The 17,919-nt window shown below is 48.6% G+C and overlaps 1 protein-coding gene across 1 annotated transcript in view; it reads left to right on the top strand.

Moving 5' to 3' along the window:
- LOC143957711 (hydroperoxide isomerase ALOXE3-like) overlaps positions 1 to 17,919 on the top strand; it is a 181,562-nt gene that overhangs the window by 153,404 nt on the left and 10,239 nt on the right. Inside the window, exon 12 of the mRNA XM_077467406.1 lies at positions 10,589 to 10,689. Coding sequence (XP_077323532.1) covers positions 10,589 to 10,689 — 101 coding nt within the window. The remainder of the gene's footprint in view (positions 1 to 10,588; positions 10,690 to 17,919) is intronic.

The raw sequence follows: 17,919 nt of genomic DNA, 5'->3' as shown, positions 1-17,919 counted from the left end.
GTCACATTTGTGCACTTTAAACTTTATAGTCTGGTTAATTCTGTGTTTACATTTCATATTTGTCACTAATATATTAAGTAGAACTAGCACTAGCACCGTACATGTTTTGGGTATTTATATGTTTTTAGACATTAAGAAGTGATCACTAATTTTTGTCTTACATTGCACATAATTTTATTTTATAGCCAGCACGCTGGCAAATATCTATTGTGGCAAATATCTCTATTTATACATCTTCCAATCTTTACTTATATATATTTCATACTAGAACAGCACATTGCACATTGTCACTTACATATCAGGTTGATGTAACACTTTTAATTTATTACACCATTAAGTCCCTGGAGACATACTTCCACATATAGGTATAGCGCCAGATCTATTCATAGCAACCCCCAATCTAATATTCCCCACCCCACCAGGTGGATACTAATAGAGGCAGCTCCTACCTATTTCATCTCATTTTATTTTATTTTATATGTACATATAAGCTCCATAGCGCAACCTACCACCCTTATTCCTAGCCTTGATGATGATGCCAACCGGAAACTTTTCTTTTGGCAGAGTCTTCCTCTTGAAAATTACCATGGGTGGTAGTTTCTGGCCATTAGCCTGGCAACCGAGAACTACAGTGAAGGATGACTTCTCGTTTCCTGTAGTGCGTATAGATACCGTACTGGTCCCTGTTCTCTCGACAGTACAGTTTACAGGGATATCAAAGGTAAGGGGGACCTCGTCCATGTTGGTGATGTGCTCTGGCCGGATCTTCTGTTCATTGATCTTGTTCTTGCAGTAGGTACGTAAATGGCCAGCTTTTCTTCGTAATCCTTTGGCAGTTGCTGTGACATAGTGGTTCTTGTGCGGATAGAGAGATTCCGCCTTTTCATGAAACGGAAGCACCAAGAGGGACCTCCTCGAAAGTCGTTGATCTCCATGTCGCGTGCGATCGCTGTTGCTTTGAGTCGAATAGAGACAGTAGAGACACTTCTAACTGCGGTTCTCTGTTCAATAACCCACTGTTCAATTTTGTCCTCCAACTGTGGCCATCTTGCTTTGTTTCCTCGGAAACTCAGTTTGGTCTTCTTTACCTGGTGCAGGGCATCTTCTTGCTTCCTCCACTTCCGTACCATTGATTCATTAATGTTGAATTCTCTCGCAGCTACTCTATTTCCATGCTCTACTGCATGACTGATAGCCTTCAGTTTGAAATCCGCATCATAAGCATGTCTCTTAACAGGAGCCATTTTTGGGGCAGCGGGTATACCGTAGAAAATTAACGAATGAATGCGCACACCTCCTGACTAAGATGGCCGTAATGCCCAATCCAAGCAGTGCAGCTTCCTAGCTTTGGTAATCCCACAAAGCTGCACTGCTTGGATTGGGCATTACGGCCATCTTAGTCAGGAGGTGTGCGCATTCATTCGTTAATTTTCTACGGTATACCCGCTGCCCCAAAAATGGCTCCTGTTAAGAGACATGCTTACGAAGCGGATTTCAAACTCATCGCTATCAGTCACGCAGTAGAACAACCTGAGAGAGGTTTACGGTACGCCGGTTTACGGTAAGAGACCGGGTGGCTTTTTCCACGAATCTCCATCCCTATTGATCTGTGACTCCATGCGCGCCCATCTGACAGATACTGTTAAAGCCCAAGTGAAGAAAACTAATTCGGTGCTTGCCATCATTCCGGGTGCATTAACCAAAGAACTCCAGCGATGTCAACAGGTCATATATAAGGCGCACCGCATTATAAGGCGCACGGTCGATTTTGTGAGAGAATTTAGGCTTTTAAGTGCGCCTTATAGTCCGAAAAATACGTATAATGGGAGTAGGGTAGTGGAGGGCAGTATGATGGGAGGGGGGTAGTGGAGGGCAGTATGATGGGAGGGGGTGTAGTTGAGGGCGGTATGATGGGGTGGAGGACAGTATGATGGAAGGGGATGATAGTGGAGGGCAGTATGATGGGAGGGGTGGCAGTGGAGGGCAGTATGATGGGAGGGATGGCAGTGGAGGCCAGTATGATGGGAGGGGTGGCAGTGGAGGGCAGTATGATGGAAGGGGTGGCAGTGGAGGGCAGTATGATGGAAGGGGTGGCAGTGAAGGGCAGTATGATGGAAGGGTTGAGGAAAAGAGAGCCACCGCTCCAGGCCAATCCATCAGAAAGACGGCTTGATTTCCAGGCAAAGCTATGAGTAAGCACTGATTTGTGCGAAACGCGTCAGATTTTTGTTCCATATTCTCTTTTTTGCTGTTGTTCATGTGATGTGATTTTTACTTGAACAATAAAGGCACAAGTTACTTCAGATTCTATCCGGGGTGCGGCTTTCCAGAGTTTCTCCTTATCTATATGATGGAAGGGGTGGCAGTGGGTGGCAGTGTGATGGGAGGGGTGGCAGTGGAGGGCAGTAAGATGGGGTGGAGGGCAGTATGATGGAAGGGGGTGGCAGTGGAGGGCAGTATGATGGGAGGGGTGGCAGTGGAGGGAAATATGATGGGAGGGGTGACAGTGGAGGGCAGTATGATGGGGTGGAGGGCAGTATGATAGGAGGGGTGGCAGTGGAGGGCAGTATGATGGGGTGGAGGGCAGTATGATGGAAGGGGGTGGCAGTGGAAGGCAGTAGGATGGGAGGGGTGGCAGTGGAGGGGAGTATGATGGGAGGGGTGGCAGTGGCGGGAAGTATGATGGGAGGGGTTGCAGTGGCGGAAAGTATGATGGGAGGGGTGGCAGTGGCAGCAAGTATGATGGGAGGGGTGGCAGTGGCGGAAAGTATGATGGGAGGGGTGGCAGTGACGGAAAGTATGATGGGAGGGGTGGCAGTGGAGGGAAGTATGATGGTGTCAGGGCTGGCTTAGCCCTTCCTTCTCTGGGCTGGCTGCTCAGCTGTCGGCTAATTGCCAGCTCTCATCTCTCTCCACAGTTACCAGCTGTTCCTGATCATGCTCGTCTGACCTGCCTACTTAAAGCTGTCCAGCTCACTTCATATCTGCCTTCGCCTTGGTCACATCACAAGAAACCGTCTCCTGCGGTTCGCGATTTGGCACTGCGTCGCTTTAACTGACAATTGCGAGGTCATGTGACATGGCTCCCAAATAAAATTGACGTCCTATTTTTTCCCACAAATAGAGCTTTCTTTTGGAGGTATTTGATCACCCCTGCGTTTTCTATTTTTTGCACTATAAACAAAAATAGAGCGACAATTTTGAAAAAAAAAACATTTTTTTTTCCCTCAGTTTAGGCCGATTCGTATTTTTCTACATATTTTTGGTTAAAAAAAATCGCAATAAGCAATTATTGATTGGTTTACGCAAAAGTTATAGCGTTTACAAAATAGGGGATAGTTTTATGGCATTTTTATTAATATTTTTTTTTTACTAGTAATGGCGGCGATCAGCGATTTTTATTGTGACTGTGACATTATGGCGGAGACATCGGACATTTTTGACACATTTTTGGGACCATTGTCATTTATACAGCAATCAGTGCTATATAAATGCAGTGATTCCTGTGTAAATGACACTGGCAGTGAAGGAGTTAACCAGTGGGTGGCAGTGTAGGGGTTAAGTGTTCCTAGGGGTGTGTTACTAAATGTGGGGGGCTGTGCTTTGTGTTAGTGAACACTGATCTCTGCTCCAATCACATGGAGCAGAGATCAGCGTCACTAGTCGCTTGGCAGAATGGGGAAATGCTGTTTACAACGGCATTTCTCCATTCAGCCGCCTCGTGAGACGATCGCGGGTATGCCCGCGGCGATCAAGTCTGCGGGACCCGCGACCGGACTCACGGGGTCCCAACCGGCACGTGAGCGTGCCGCCGGCGTTGCGCTCGCGATGGCAGGGCGGAAAATTTAAAGGGACGTAAAGGTACGCCCATTTGCCTGCCTGTGTCATTCTGCCGACGTACATCAGCGTGCGCTGGTCGGGAACTGGTTAAAGGAGCGCTTGTGGAAGCCTCCTGTACGTTTGCCTCCAAGCTTTGCAGTCCCACCCGTGCCTCCCTCACCTCCCATGCCTCCTGGTACCGATTCCGTCAGTGAAGATTGGGGATGAGCGAACACCAGAACTTTTGAACGGACCCCAAATTCGTACGAACGTTAGAACCCGATTGAAGTCTATGGGACTCGAACGTTCGAAATAAAAAGTGCTAATTTTAATGGCTAATATGCAAGATACTGTCCTTAAAAGGGTTTGGGGACCTGGCTCCTGCCCCAGGGGACATGGATCAATGCCTAAAATGTTTTTAAAAACTGCAGTTTTTTCAGGAGCACTGATTTTAATGACGATTAAAGTGAAAAAAAAGTGAAATATTCCTTTAAATATGGTGCCTGGGGGGTGTCTGTAGTATGCCTGTGAAGTGCCACGTGTTTCCCGTGTTTAGAACAGTCCCTGCACAAAATGACATTTAACGGAAAAAAAGTCATTTAAAACTGCTTGCGGTTTTAATGTTATATCTGGTTCCAGCAATATGGATGAAAATCATTGAGAAAATTGTCATGGGTAGCCCCCCCTGCCCATTACCATCCCCTTTGGGTCTTGTACGGATATTAAGGGGAACCCCGTTCCCATATTAAAAAAAGGAAAGACGTGGGGCCCCCAGGCCCTATATACTGAGAACAGCAGTATACAGGCGGTGCAAACAAGACAGGGACTGTGTAGGTTTGTTGTGTTAAGTTGAATCTGTTTGTAATTTTCAACTGGTACATTTTTAAAGTGTAGCTCCAGTCAAAAAAACTATTTTTAAGCTTTTTGGAAAACATAGGGAAGGGTTATCACCCCTGTATAATATGTTTTGCCGTCCGTCTTTTTTCATCTTGCTTCCTGTTGTCTCCTTAAGTCAGTCACTTAAGGCATCCTGCCTGTGGCCAATTATGGCTCTCCTCGCTACCGGTGCTGTGATTGGCCAAGCATGCAGGATCACACTTGGCCAATCGTGAGCCAACAATGCACTGCGATGGCGTAGTGCATTGTGGGCCGTGACACGAATTTGCCGCGAACGACCCACAAAGTTCTGGCTTCGCCGAACGGGCGAACAGCCGGTGTTCGAGTCGAACATGTGTTTGACTCAAACACCAAGCTCATCCCTAGTGAAGATGAACCCATGCACCTGGGCTTCACACTTCTCTCTGCGGATGAGAGAGCCTTTAGGAGGAGGGAGAGATTGTGCCTTTATTGTGGCCAGGCAGGTCACTTTTTGAAGTCTTGTCCTACGCGTCCAGGGAACGCCCGAACCTTGAGGTCCTGTCATGGACAGACCTTAGATGGCGTTGTTTCATCCCCAGTTATCCAGAAGGATAAGCCCCTGGTTTCGGTCACCCTTTTTGGGCTGAGTTGTCCATCGAGATACAGGCTCTAATCGACTCTGGGGCTGTAGGCCCGTTCATTGATGCTGCCTTTGTATCAAAGCACTCAATTCAGCTGCAGTTGCCTGACACTCCACTTGCCATTGAGGCTCTTGACAGGAGACCTTTACAGCCTGCCCATGTGACTCATGAGACGATTCCGTTGTCCATGACCGTAGAGGCTCTTCACCATGAGATAGTCTAATTCCAAGTTATTTCCTCTCCCAGGTTTTCACTGGTTATTGGTTATCCTTGGTTACAGAGGTACAACCCCTCTTTTGATTGGCTCTGTGCTGAGGTTCTCTCCTGGTCACCACAATGCAGTGAGACGTGCTTCCCGAAGGTATCCAAGGTCCTGTGCACCGCTTCACTCCCCTCCCTGCCGGAGGAGTACCGCGATTTTAGCGATGTCTGACAAAGGTCAAGCCGGTAGTTTGCCTCCGCACCGGTCTTATGAGTGCGCAACTGACCTTCAACCTGGTGCCATACCTTCCCGTGGCCGGGTTTACCCTTTGTTGGTCTTGGAGGATAAGGCCATGGAGAAGTATGTTGCTGACGCACGTTCTCGAGGTTTCATCCACAAATCCACCCCTCCTGCTGGTGCTGGTTTCTTCTTTGTGAAGAAGAGCGGTGAACTGAGACCTTATATAGATTATAGGGGTCTCAATCGTTTCACGATTAAGAATGCCTACCCGATTCCATCGATTACAGAGTTATTTGGGGGCAACATGGGCTCCCAAATGCGCATACAGTACCTGGTGCATTGGAAGGGGTACGGTCTGGGGGAATGCTCCTGGGTTTCATCCTCAGACGTACATGCCCTTGTCCTCCGCGAGTTCCATAGATGTTTTCCCCTCAAGCCCGGTGGCCCTACGAGGGAGAGGGGTCATGAGGAGGGGGTACTGTCAGAGCTGACTTAGCCCTTCCTTCCTTCCTGCCAGTTCTCATCTCTCTCCACAGTTACCAGCTGTTCCTGATCATGTTCGTTTGACCTGCCTACTTAAAGCTTTCCAGCTCACTTCATCTCTGCCTTCGCCTTGGTCACATCACAAGAAACCACCTCCTGCGGTTCTGTTTAAAGACTAGCTTGCTGACATCCCTTCTGGCTCCTTATCCTGCTTGCTGTTGCTCCACTTGGATCCCTGACTTCTGGCCTGGCTGATTACCCGATCTGGTTATTGAGCTCTGGCCTGGCTGACTACTCGATCCGGTTACTGGACTCTGGCTATGCTTTGACTACGCTTTCTCGATTTACCTTTTTATTAAACAAGTGTGATTTAATTGTACTTCTGTCTCGGTCTGATTCATGGTTTCTGACAGATAGAAGGGGTGGCAGTGGAGGGCAGTATCATGGGAGGTGTGGCAGTGGAGGGAAGTATGATGAGAGGGGTGGCAGTGGCGGGAAGTATGAAGGTAGGGGTGGCAGTGGCGGGAAGTATGATGGTAGGGGTGGCAGTGGACGGAAGTATGATGGGAGGGGTGGCAGTGGAGGGAAGTATGATGGGAGGGTTGGCAGTGGAGGGAAGTATGATGGGAGGGTTGGCAGTGGAGGGAAGTATGATGAGAGGGGTGGCAGTGGCGGGGAGTATGATGGTAGGGGTGGCAGTGGCGGGAAGTATGATGGTAGGGGTGGCAGTGGCGGGAAGTATGATGGTAGGGGTGGCAGTGGATAGAAGTATGATGGGAGGGTTGGCAGTGGAGGGAAGTATGATGGGAGGGTTGGCAGTGGAGGGAAGTATGATGGGAGGGTTGGCAGTGGAGGGAAGTATGATGGGAGGGTTGGCAGTGGAGGGAAGTATGATGGGAGGGTTGGCAGTGGAGGGAAGTATGATGGTAGGGGTGGCAGTGGAGGGAAGTATGATGGGAGGGGTGGCAGTGGAGGGAAGTATGATGGGAGGGGTGGCAGTGGAGGGAAGTATGATGGGAGGGGTGGCAGTGGAGGGAAGTATGATGGGAGGGTTGGCAGTGGAGGGAAGTATGATGGGAGGGTTGGCAGTGGAGGAAAGTATGATGGTAGGGGTGGCAGTGGACGGAAGTATGATGGGAGGGGTGGCAGTGGAGGGAAGTATGATGGGAGGGCTGGCAGTGGAGGGAAGTATGATGGGAGGGGTGGCAGTGGAGGGAAGTATGATGGGAGGGTTGGCAGTGGAGGGAAGTATGATGGGAGGGTTGGCAGTGGAGGGAAGTATGATGGGAGGGTTGGCAGTGGAGGGAAGTATGATGGTAGGGGTAGCAGTGGACGGAAGTATGATGGGAGGGGTGGCAGTGGAGGGAAGTATGATGGGAGGGTTGGCAGTGGAGGGAAGTATGATGGTAGGGGTAGCAGTGGACGGAAGTATGATGGGAGGGGTGGCAGTGGAGGGAAGTATGATGGGAGGGTTGGCAGTGGAGGGAAGTATGATGTGATGGAGAGCAAGAAGTATCTCTGTCCCTGTGGGTTTCCTTAATGTGTTCAAATTTCACCTATCAATGACTGGAAAAATTATCAAACTTTCTTAGAATATTCTTTTCGTTAAAATTTTCTTTTGAAATTCTACCCATCCATGGCCCGATTTAGCATTTCAACAGGTTAGATAACTTTTATTATACATGCTATTGTTTCCCCTGAGAAAAGTTGGTGCTCCTTGTTAGGCCCATTTCACACATACGGACCGTTCAGATCCATCTGTCAGTGTTTCAGGCGGACCTGAACGGATGCTCCATGTACCTATGGAGCGACGGATGTCAGCGGTGACATATCCGTTGAGATCCGATCCGCTTAATGCAGACGGATGGAAACCCTATTTTCCATCCGTCTGGCAGATCAGATGAAAAATGGTCAGTTTTCATGCGATCCCCCATAGAGGAGAGCAGGACCTGTCATCTGCCGGCTCAGTGGGGATCAACGGAGTGATCCCCGCTGAGTAAGCGGAGTCCGTCAAAACGGACATTCATATGTGAAAGAGGCCTTAAGCTGTTCACTATTCCTTGTGCCATTGCCTAAACAAGAACCGCACCCGGCCCCCCACCCTTAAATGTCCGGCCCCTCAGTGCATGTCTGCTGGCTGGCCGGAGACCCGAACAAAGCCATAATTGGCTCGGTTCTAGTAACCCAGAAGCGATGTCATGACATGACTTTTAAGTGAAAATGAGAGATTTGGGGTCTTATAGATTACTGTCACAATGGATATTTAAATTCCTTCTGACAGCAATTAAAGTGATCAGATTGTTTTTTTTTTTAAAGGGTCAGTGTAAAAAAAAAAAAAAAAAAAAAAAAAAGAAATAATAAAGAAAAAAAAAAGAAATAAAGAAAAAAAAAAAGTAAAACGCCCCATCCCTCCCGCGCACAGAAGCCAGCGCAAACATAAGTCGCAACCACAAGTGTAGAGAGTGTTCAAACCACACACGTGAGGTATCGCCACAATCGTTACAGCGAAAGTAATAATTCTAGCAACAGACCTCCTCTGTAACTATAAACTGGTAGAAATGTTTAAAGCATCACCTATGGAGATGTTTAAGTACCAAAAAAGTTTATCGCTATTCCACGAGTGTGCTCAATTTTAAAGCATAACATGGGGGGGGGGGCTGTGTGATGAGAAGGGGGAGCTGTGTAATGTAAAGGGGTCCAGAGGTGCAGGGTGCTATGTAATGTGAAGGGGTCAAGAGGTGCAGGGTGCTGTGTAATGTAAAGGGGTCCAGAGGTGCAGGGTGCTGTGTAATGTAAAGGGATCCAGAGGTGCAGGGTGCTGTGTAATGTAAAGGGGTCCACAGTGCTGTGTAATGTAAAGGGGTCCAGAGGTGCAGGGTGCTGTGTAATGTAAAGGGATCCAGAGGTGCAGGGTGCTGTGTAATGTAAAGGGGTCCAGAGGTGCAGGGTGCTGTGTAATGTAAAGGGGTCCAGAGGTGAAGAGTGCTGTGTAATATAAAGGGGTCTAGAGGTGCAGTGGCTGTGTAATGTAAAGGGGTCCAGAGGTGCAGGGTGCTGTGTAATGTAAAGGGGTCCAGAGGTTCAGGGTGCTGTGTAATGTAAAGGGGTCCAGAGGTGCAGTGGCTGTGTAATGTAAAAGGGGTCCAGAGGTGCAGGGTGTTGTGTAAAGTAAAGGGGTCTAGAGGTGGAGGGTGCTGTGTAATGTAAAGGGGTCCAGAGGTGCAGGGTGCTGTGTAATGTAAAGGGGTCCAGAGTGCTGTGTAATGTAAAGGGGTCCAGAGGTGCAGGGTGCTGTGTAATGTAAAGGGGTCTAGAGGTGCAGTGGCTGTGTAATGTAAAGAGGCCCAGAGGTGCAGGGTGCTGTGTAATGTAAAGGGGTCCAGAGGTGCAGGGTGCTGTGTAATGTAAAGGGGTCCAGAGGTGCAGTGGCTGTGTAATGTAAAGAGGTCCAGAGGTGCAGGGTGCTGTGTAAAGTGAAGGGGTCTAGAGGTGGAGGGTGCTGTGAAATGTAAAGGGGTCCAGAGGTGCAGGGTGCTGTGTAATGTAAAGGGGTCCAGAGGTGCAGGGTGCTGTGTAATGTAAAGGGGTCTAGAGGTGCAGTGGCTGTGTAATGTAAAGAGGTCCAGAGGTGCAGGGTGCTGTGTAAAGTAAAGGGGTCTAGAGGTGGAGGGTGTTGTGTAATGTAAAGGGATCAAGAGGTGCAGGGTGCTGTGTAATGTAAAGGTGTCCAGAGGTGCAGGGTGCTGTGTAATGTAAAGGGGTCCAGAGTGCTGTGTAATGTAAAGGGGTCCAGAGGTGCAGGGTGCTGTGTAATTTAAAGGGGTCTAGAGGTGCAGTGGCTGTGTAATGTAAAGGGGTGCAGGGTGCTGTGTAATATAAAGGGATCCAGAGGTACAGGGTGCTATGTAATATAAAGGGATCCAGAGGTGCAGGGTGCTGTGTAATATAAAGGGATCCAGAGGTACAGGGTGCTATGTAATATAAAGGGATCCAGAGGTGCAGGGTGCTGTGTAAAGTAAAGGGATCCAGAGGTGCAGGGTGCTATGTAATATAAAGGGATCCAGAGGTGCAGGGTGCTGTGTAATGTAAAGGGATCCAGAGGTGCAGGGTGCTGTGTAATATAAAGTGATCCAGAGGTACAGGGTGCTATGTAATATAAAGGGGTCCAGAGGTACAGGGTGCCATGTAATATAAAGGGGTCCAGAGGTACAGGGTGCTATGTAATATAAAGGGAACCAGAGGTGCAGGGTGCTGTGTAATGTAAAGGGATGCACAGATATAAAGGGGTCTGAATAAGCAGAAGAAATCACTTTCTACTAAAACTTGGTTCTCTATTTCATGACAGGAGTCCCACATTCCTTGGAAAACAGAGCTTCTCTGATCAAATACCTGACAATGGTGATCTTCAGATGTTCTGCTCAGCATGCAGCTGTCAATACTGGTCAGGTAAGAATGATATTACTGGTACTGTCCTTACTGTGTAGGCAAGTAAATTGGCAACCCAGAATCTGAATTGCATAAGTTTTTAGCCAGTTCCAAGCGTTAAAGTGTGTAACGCTATTGTTTTGGGGGGGGGGTTGGTGGTGGTGGTGGGGTGGGGCTGGCGGTCGAGAAATAGCCCTTCCCAAACAGGATATTGTGCTAAACCTGTGGGTAATTAATCGAAAAACAAGAACCTTTTGCTAGGTGGAAGAGTGGGTTTGATAATAAAGTTGGCAGTGCCTCCAGCCAGGGCACTCTATGAACAGGAGGATCCCTTCCTGGGTAATTAACCAGTAATCTAATCAAAGTAAATGGTAGCAGAAAAACGACTGCAATCAGCATATAACTGTAGCACTAACCCCCGAAGGAGCTGCTGGTTAGATTTGGGCTTACCGTCACCTTTGTTTCTTCTTCTGGCGTGTCTAGGGGATGTCCCGTGGTAAATAGCCCAGTAACTCAAGACTGACAACAGATCCACTTGAATAGATTTTATTTGCAAAAACTCAATTGAACAGTCTTTCAACTTGGGATCAGAGGGTTGGAAAAGGAGGTTCAGGTACTCTTAGTGTCAAAGTCCAAAAACATTAAAGAACTTGCTTACTTTGACTGCATCCAGAGAATAGCCATTCGCAGCTGGATGATCACTCAAGTTGGACAGTCCCTCTCTCACAAGGTCCAGTAGCCAATTAGGTGCCCACTGAGGAACAAAGTCTTTGCCACAGACGTTGTTGCAGAACATGTAGGGAAACTAGACTTGAAACACTTGTAGGATAACTGGATCTCTCAGCCTGCTTGGCGATATCCACAAGACCGGATTCTCTCGGTTACTTCAGCCCTTCCAGGCTCTTTGTTAAGAAAACCAACCAACCACCAACATGGTGTTCTTCTAAAGAGTCCTCCCCTGGAATGCTTGAAGTACACTGGGTCTCTCCCAAACCGGAGCCGGCACCCAACCACCTCATGAATCCCTCCTTAGTTTCCTTGCCCTGGGCTAGCCAGCCCCGAGACATCAAAGTCGGGTGGATCCGCACCCCAGGCCAGAGCCTTCCTGGAGGACCAGGACCATGAAGTCAGCACATCATAATGGACCGGAACCCCGAACCACGTGACGTCTGCATCTTAAATACCTTCTCCCAGAGGGCACAGCGAGAGGGCCACTCCCACTGACCTGGCTCCGAAAGAGAGTAACTTAAGCGCCTGACCAGACCATAGTTTCATGCCTACTAGAAGAGACAGTGCCCCTTGTGGCCAGGCTGAACATCTCACAGCCCCATAAAACTGATGCAGAGGTCCAATTTAGACAAATTTTACCCAAACCAAACTGTAGTTTAGGCGAGGTTTAACTAAAAATGCATAGCACGTGCTCTTCAGGAGCCGCCGCTACACACTCCCCCTGCTTATTTAGACGATGTCCCCATCGTCTGGGAAAGACAGGAAAATGAAACCCAGAAATAACAACTAACGTTACCCAAAAAAAAACCTTATAGTACTTGAATGTTTGGGGTGGGAATGGGAAAAAAGGGAAGGAAAACAACAGTAAAATTTCCACATTGTATCAAACACAGAATTACACATTAAAGTTACCATCCAAGCCTGTCTATCTAACCCACCCATTCTCCCGCGGTTTGATAGATGCTCTCCGGTGAATCCTGGAAAAGAAAGAAAAACATATATACTGTACTTTACATCTAGATTATTAGAAGGTAGGATTCCATCAATCTCCATGGATTCCTCTCCTCTAAACTCTAAAACCTCTAAAACCATTTTTTTTTTAACCAGTACTAACTGTTCCCACTCATGCCACCTGGTGGTATGTGTCGCTGAAGTGCAGTCTCTAACTTAAAACAAATGAAATGTTCTTGAAAAGGCGGATAATCCTTTTCTCTGTGTGACTGGCTCTTTCTAACTACCCCATAGTTCAGTAGCTTGAAGAAAATTTTGCAAAGAGGCAAAGACCAAGAGAAACCCTCCTCGCAAATTTCAAAGTCTTAACTCACCAGTAGGGATGAGCCGAACCCCCCCCCCCCCCCCCCCCCCCCAGTTCGGTTCGCACCAGAACTTTCGAACGGACCGAAAATTCGTACAAATTTTAGAACCCCATTGAAGTCTATGGGACTCGAACATTCAAAATAAAAAGTGATAATTTTAATGGCTAATATGCAAGATATTGTCCTAAAAAGAGTTTGGGGACCTGGCTCCTGCCCCAGGGGACATGGGTCAATGCCTAAAATGTTTTTAAAAAGGTCAGTTTTTTCAGGAGCACTGATTTTAATGACAATTAAAGTGAAAAAAAAATTCCTTTAAATATCGTGCCTGGGGGGTGTCTATAGTATGCCTGTTAAATGCCACATGTTTCCCGTGTTTAGAACAGTCCCTGCACAAAATGACATGAAAAAAAGTAATTTAAAACTGCTTGTGGTTTTAATGTCATGTCTGGTTCTGGCAATACAGATGAAAATCATGGAGAAAAAAATGGCATGGGTAGCCCCCCCTGCCCATTACCAGCCCCTTTGGGTCTTGTACAGATATTAAGGGGAATCCCGTAACCAAATTAAAAAAAGGAAAGGTGTGGGGCCCCCAGACCCTATATACTCAGAACAGCAGTATACAGGCGGTGCAAACAAGACAGGGACTGTGTAGGTTTGTTGTGTTAAGTAGAATCTGTTTGTAATATTGAACTGGTACATTTTGAAAGTGTAGCTCCAGTCAAAAAATCTATTTTTAAGCTTTTTGGAAAACATACAGGGGTGATAACCCTTCCCTATAATTTGTTTTGCGGTCCGTATTATTTCATCTTGCTTCCTGTTGTCTCCTTAAGTTTGCAAGTAGGAGACATTTGTAAGTTGGATGTTTGAAAGTAGGGGCCTGCCCTATATGCTCTGCAGAAATTGCGGAACAAGGTGTTGGTGTTGCCACAACATTGTAAGCCCTCAAAGTGACTCTTGGTGGGCGCTGGAGCACCCTGCTGTGAACGATTATATCAAGAATTGTAATTACATGCCATTGTTGAACAGTGGTAGAAAAATTGACCTTTGGTGGTTGTGGTGGTGGTGCCACAACACTATAAGTCCTCACAGTTACTCTGGGTGGGCACAGGAACGGGCCCTGCTGTGAAATATTATAGGCACTGCTTGCTGGTGCCACAACACTGCAACCTCTCCCAGACACTCTAGTTGTAGTGCAGGAATGAGCCCTGCTGCAAAGCATTGCATCAAAAATTGTAATTACAAGTCCCTGTTAAACAGGGGATGAAAAATTGGGCTGGTGGCATCACCCAGAACCAAAAATGTTCTTCAAAGATATCAGCGGAGGAGGAAGAGGATAGACAGTCAACATAACAGGACAGTCACTCAGCATCAGCATAGGCAGTCTTGAAGGGATGTGATATTTTGAAAAAAAAATATTCGGTTACATCAGCTTCAGGTGCTTGATAGCTGGTGGTGATCCAAGACTGATTCATCTTTATTAAGGTCAGTCGATCAACCGAGTCGGTGGACAGGCGCACCCGGGATCGGTAAGAAAGCCACCAGCAGCACTGAAGGTGCGTTCCGAAAGAACGCTGGATGCAGGACAGGCCAGTAGCTCAATTGCATACTGTGCAAGCTCTGGCCAGTGATCCATCCTCTAGACCCAGTAAGCCAGAGGATTTTCGGTGGGAAAGGTGTCCAAGTTTGACCTTGCCCCTAGGTATTGCTGCACCATCTAAATCAGACGCTGGCGATGGTTGCTGGAACCGATCATACCTTGGGGCTGCGGACTTAAAAATTGTCTGAACGCATCGGTCATACGGCCACCTTCTCCACCTCTCCTTCTGTGACTGACCGAAGCCTCAGCAACATGTTGTCCAGGACCAGGAGTTTGTAACCTCCCAGTCTCTGGGAACGCATTGCACAGACCTTTCTGCAAGGCCTCCCGGAGATGTCTCATCCTCTGCTCCCTCTGCGATGGCAAGATAAGGTCCGCAACCTTACCCTTGTACCGTGGATCAAGGAGAGTGGCCAGCCAGTAATGGTCCCTCTCCTTGATCCGAAGAATACGAGGATCCTTCCGCAGGCTTTGCAGGATCAGGGAGGCCATGCAGCATAGGTTAACTGAGGCATTCGGTCCGGAGTCCTCTGGTCACTAAGGACAACATGATCCGCAGCCACCTCCTCCCAGCCACGTACAAGTCCACATGTTTCTTGGCACTGTAAATCATCTCTAAAAGACTGCTGCTACTGATGCTGAGTGCCAGGCTCCACCTCCATGCTAACACAATCATCCTCCTCCTCCTCCTCCTCATCCTCTTCCTGTGTGATGGGTGGGATGGCAGGAATACTGTCTGGATAAAGGGGGCCTTGAGAGTCGTCCTGTTCCTGCCTCTGTTCTGCCTCAAGTGCCCTGTCCATTATTCCACGCAGCGTATGCTCCAACAGGTAAACAAGAGGTACAGTGTCACTGATGCATGCACTGTCATTGCTCACCATCCTCGTGGCCTCCTCAAATGGTGCCAGGACAGTGCATGCATCCCTGATCATGCCCCACTGGCGTGGTGAAAAAACCAAGCTCCCCTGCCCCTGCCCTGGTGCCGTATTCACACAGGTACTCATTGATGGCCCTCAGCTGTGTGTGCAGCCGCTGCAGCATGGTCAACGTTGAGTTCAACCTGGTGGGCATGTCACATATAAGGCGGTTCTTGGGCAGGTTCACCTCCTTTTGGAGCTCAGTCAGCCGAGCACTGGCATTAAATGATTGGCGGAAATGCACACAGACTTTCCTAGCCTGCCTCAGGACATGTAAGCCCGGGTACCTGCCCAAGAACCGCTGCCTCACCAGGTTAAGGACGTGAGCCACACAGGGCACATGGGTCAGTTGTCCCTGTCAGAGGGTGGAGAGGAGGTTGATGCCATTGTCACAAACCACCATTTCTGGCTTAATCTGGCGTGGCGTCAACCACCTCTCGGCTTTCCCCTGCAGAGCTGACAAAATATCTGCCCCAGTGTGGCTCCTGTCCCCCAAACAAACCAGCGCAAGCACGGCATGGCATCTTTTTGCCTGCGTACTTGCGTAGCCCCTTGAACGCCTATGGAACACCACTGGTTCCAAAGACAAACACTGGAAGAGGCCATGGAGGAAGAAGAAGAGGAGGGGGTGGAGGAGAGAGGTGTGTCACAACCAATAGTAGCATTTTGGAGGCATGGTGGCGGAACAACCTCCAACCCTACTGCACCTTGTCCTGCATCCTTCCCAGCTGCCAGACGAGTGACCCCATGGGCCGTGAAAGATATTTAACGTCCTTGTCCATGCTTGCTAGACCATAAGTCAGCGGTAACATGCACCTTACCGCTGACCACCCGCGAGGCATGGACATTGCCTTCCACATGCCGGTAGAGAGCCGGAATCGCCTTCCATAAGAAAAAGTGGCGTTTGGGGACCTGCCACTGAGGAACCGCACATTGTACAAACTCACGGAAGGGGGCCGAGTCTACCAACTGAAAAGGCAGCAGTTGAAGTGCTAGCAATTTAGCCAAGCTAGAATTCAACTGCTGGGCATGTGGATGGCTGGGAGTGAACTTTTTTTGACGGTCCAGCAGCTGGGGCAGGCAAATTTTCCTTCTACAATCAGACATCGGTGTACTGCTAGAAGAGTGCCTGCAAGTACTTGGCTGTAACATACCTAATTCTACACCTTCATTCCTCTCAGTGCAGGTTTCAGAGAGGACTGAAGGTCTAGTGGGGTTGGAGATGCCAGCTGATGAGGAGCAATGAGAGGTCCTCTTTTTTCTTTGGTTTCGGTCTTTAAGGTACACTTGCCAATGAGCTGCATGGCAGGTCAACATATGTCTGGTCAACCATGTGGTGCCCAAGCGGCTGATGTTTGACACTTGAGACATATGTTGCAAATAGCAGCGGTGCGATCTGATGCACTCGTCTCAAAAAAGGCCCACACCAAAGAACTTTTGGAATAACGCGCAGAGGCAGCGCCCTGCACAGGCGGAGCTCTGCGGTGTGATTCAGTTGGTGTGCTGCCCTAAGCTGGCCCTCGGAGGGCATCCTGCCTCATTGGAGATGTGCCTCCTCCTCCTCCTTCGCCTCTTCCTCCTCTCTCCTATCAGGCACCCACGTGGAGTCAGTGACCTCATCATCCCCTCCCGCTTCATCACTGGAGCAAACCTGGCAGTATGCTGCAGCTAATGGAACACGACTGTCAGATTGCGCATCCCCTCTCTCTGCGCTCACACTACTGCCTTCCTCTAGCTGGGTATCCTCATCAGAGCCTTCAAAACGCTGGACATCCTCATGGAGCATGTACCCAACACTGTGCTCAAACAGTTCGGGGGACTCCTCAGGAGGACATGGTGGGTCTAGGGAAGGAGTGACTGATGCCATTGAGACGAGGGACAATGCGTTGTTAGCTGCTTTGCTAGTACCCTGAGCCTGGGTGAGAGAGGATGAGGTGGTCATCCACTCTACCAAGTCTTCGGCGTGATGAAGCTCAACATGTCCTGGTGCCGAAAATAAGGACAAGCGTGTCCCATGGCCACATGCTGATGATGATGCATCACGTCCACGACCAGCACAGTTGCCTCTAGACACAGATCCTGCTTGCCCTCTTTTATTGGCTTGTGACTGTCTGCCTCTCCTTGTTGGCCTTCCATTCATAGTAATGGCCTGCAGGGAGATGGGAAAACCAGCAATTGGGTAGCTTTAGGTGCACACTGAGCAGATGACACAGTACACCGACTGTAATTACTGCAGCTGCCTGCCTGTGTTACAGAAACAGAACAACACCAGCAATAAGGAGTAGCTTCAGGTGTATACTGTGCAGGAGGCACACTACACTCACTGTAAATGCTGCAGATACCCTTTATTGCTGCTGTTCTGTTTCTGTAATACAGGTATCTTCAGGTGTATACTGTGCTGGAGGCACACAACACCCACTGCAACAGCGCTAGGTTTCCAAGCAACAAAGACACTGTCCCTGCCTATCCTGCTCTTTCCTTGATCACCGCAACATACTACACAAGGCCGCCGCGCTGGCGGCCTTATATAGTGTGGGGCGTGTACTTAACCCCCCTGAGCTATATAATGTGTAGGGTACCTCTGCGCCAACTGGTTAAATGAAGAAATGAAAAGACCGCTGCGTGCACTGAAAAGGGTTACTCCTACCCAAAAATGGCTATCTGTATGTGGTAGTGAGAGAGAGACACCGGA

The sequence above is a fragment of the Lithobates pipiens genome, unplaced genomic scaffold, assembly GCF_037356315.1.
Source record: "Lithobates pipiens isolate NorthernLeopardFrog02 unplaced genomic scaffold, aLitPip1_a1.2 Scaffold_55, whole genome shotgun sequence".
Taxonomy (NCBI): Eukaryota; Metazoa; Chordata; class Amphibia; order Anura; family Ranidae; genus Lithobates; species Lithobates pipiens.
Note: the sequence above shows the minus strand (reverse complement) of the source record. Positions and strands in the feature narration are given on the sequence as shown.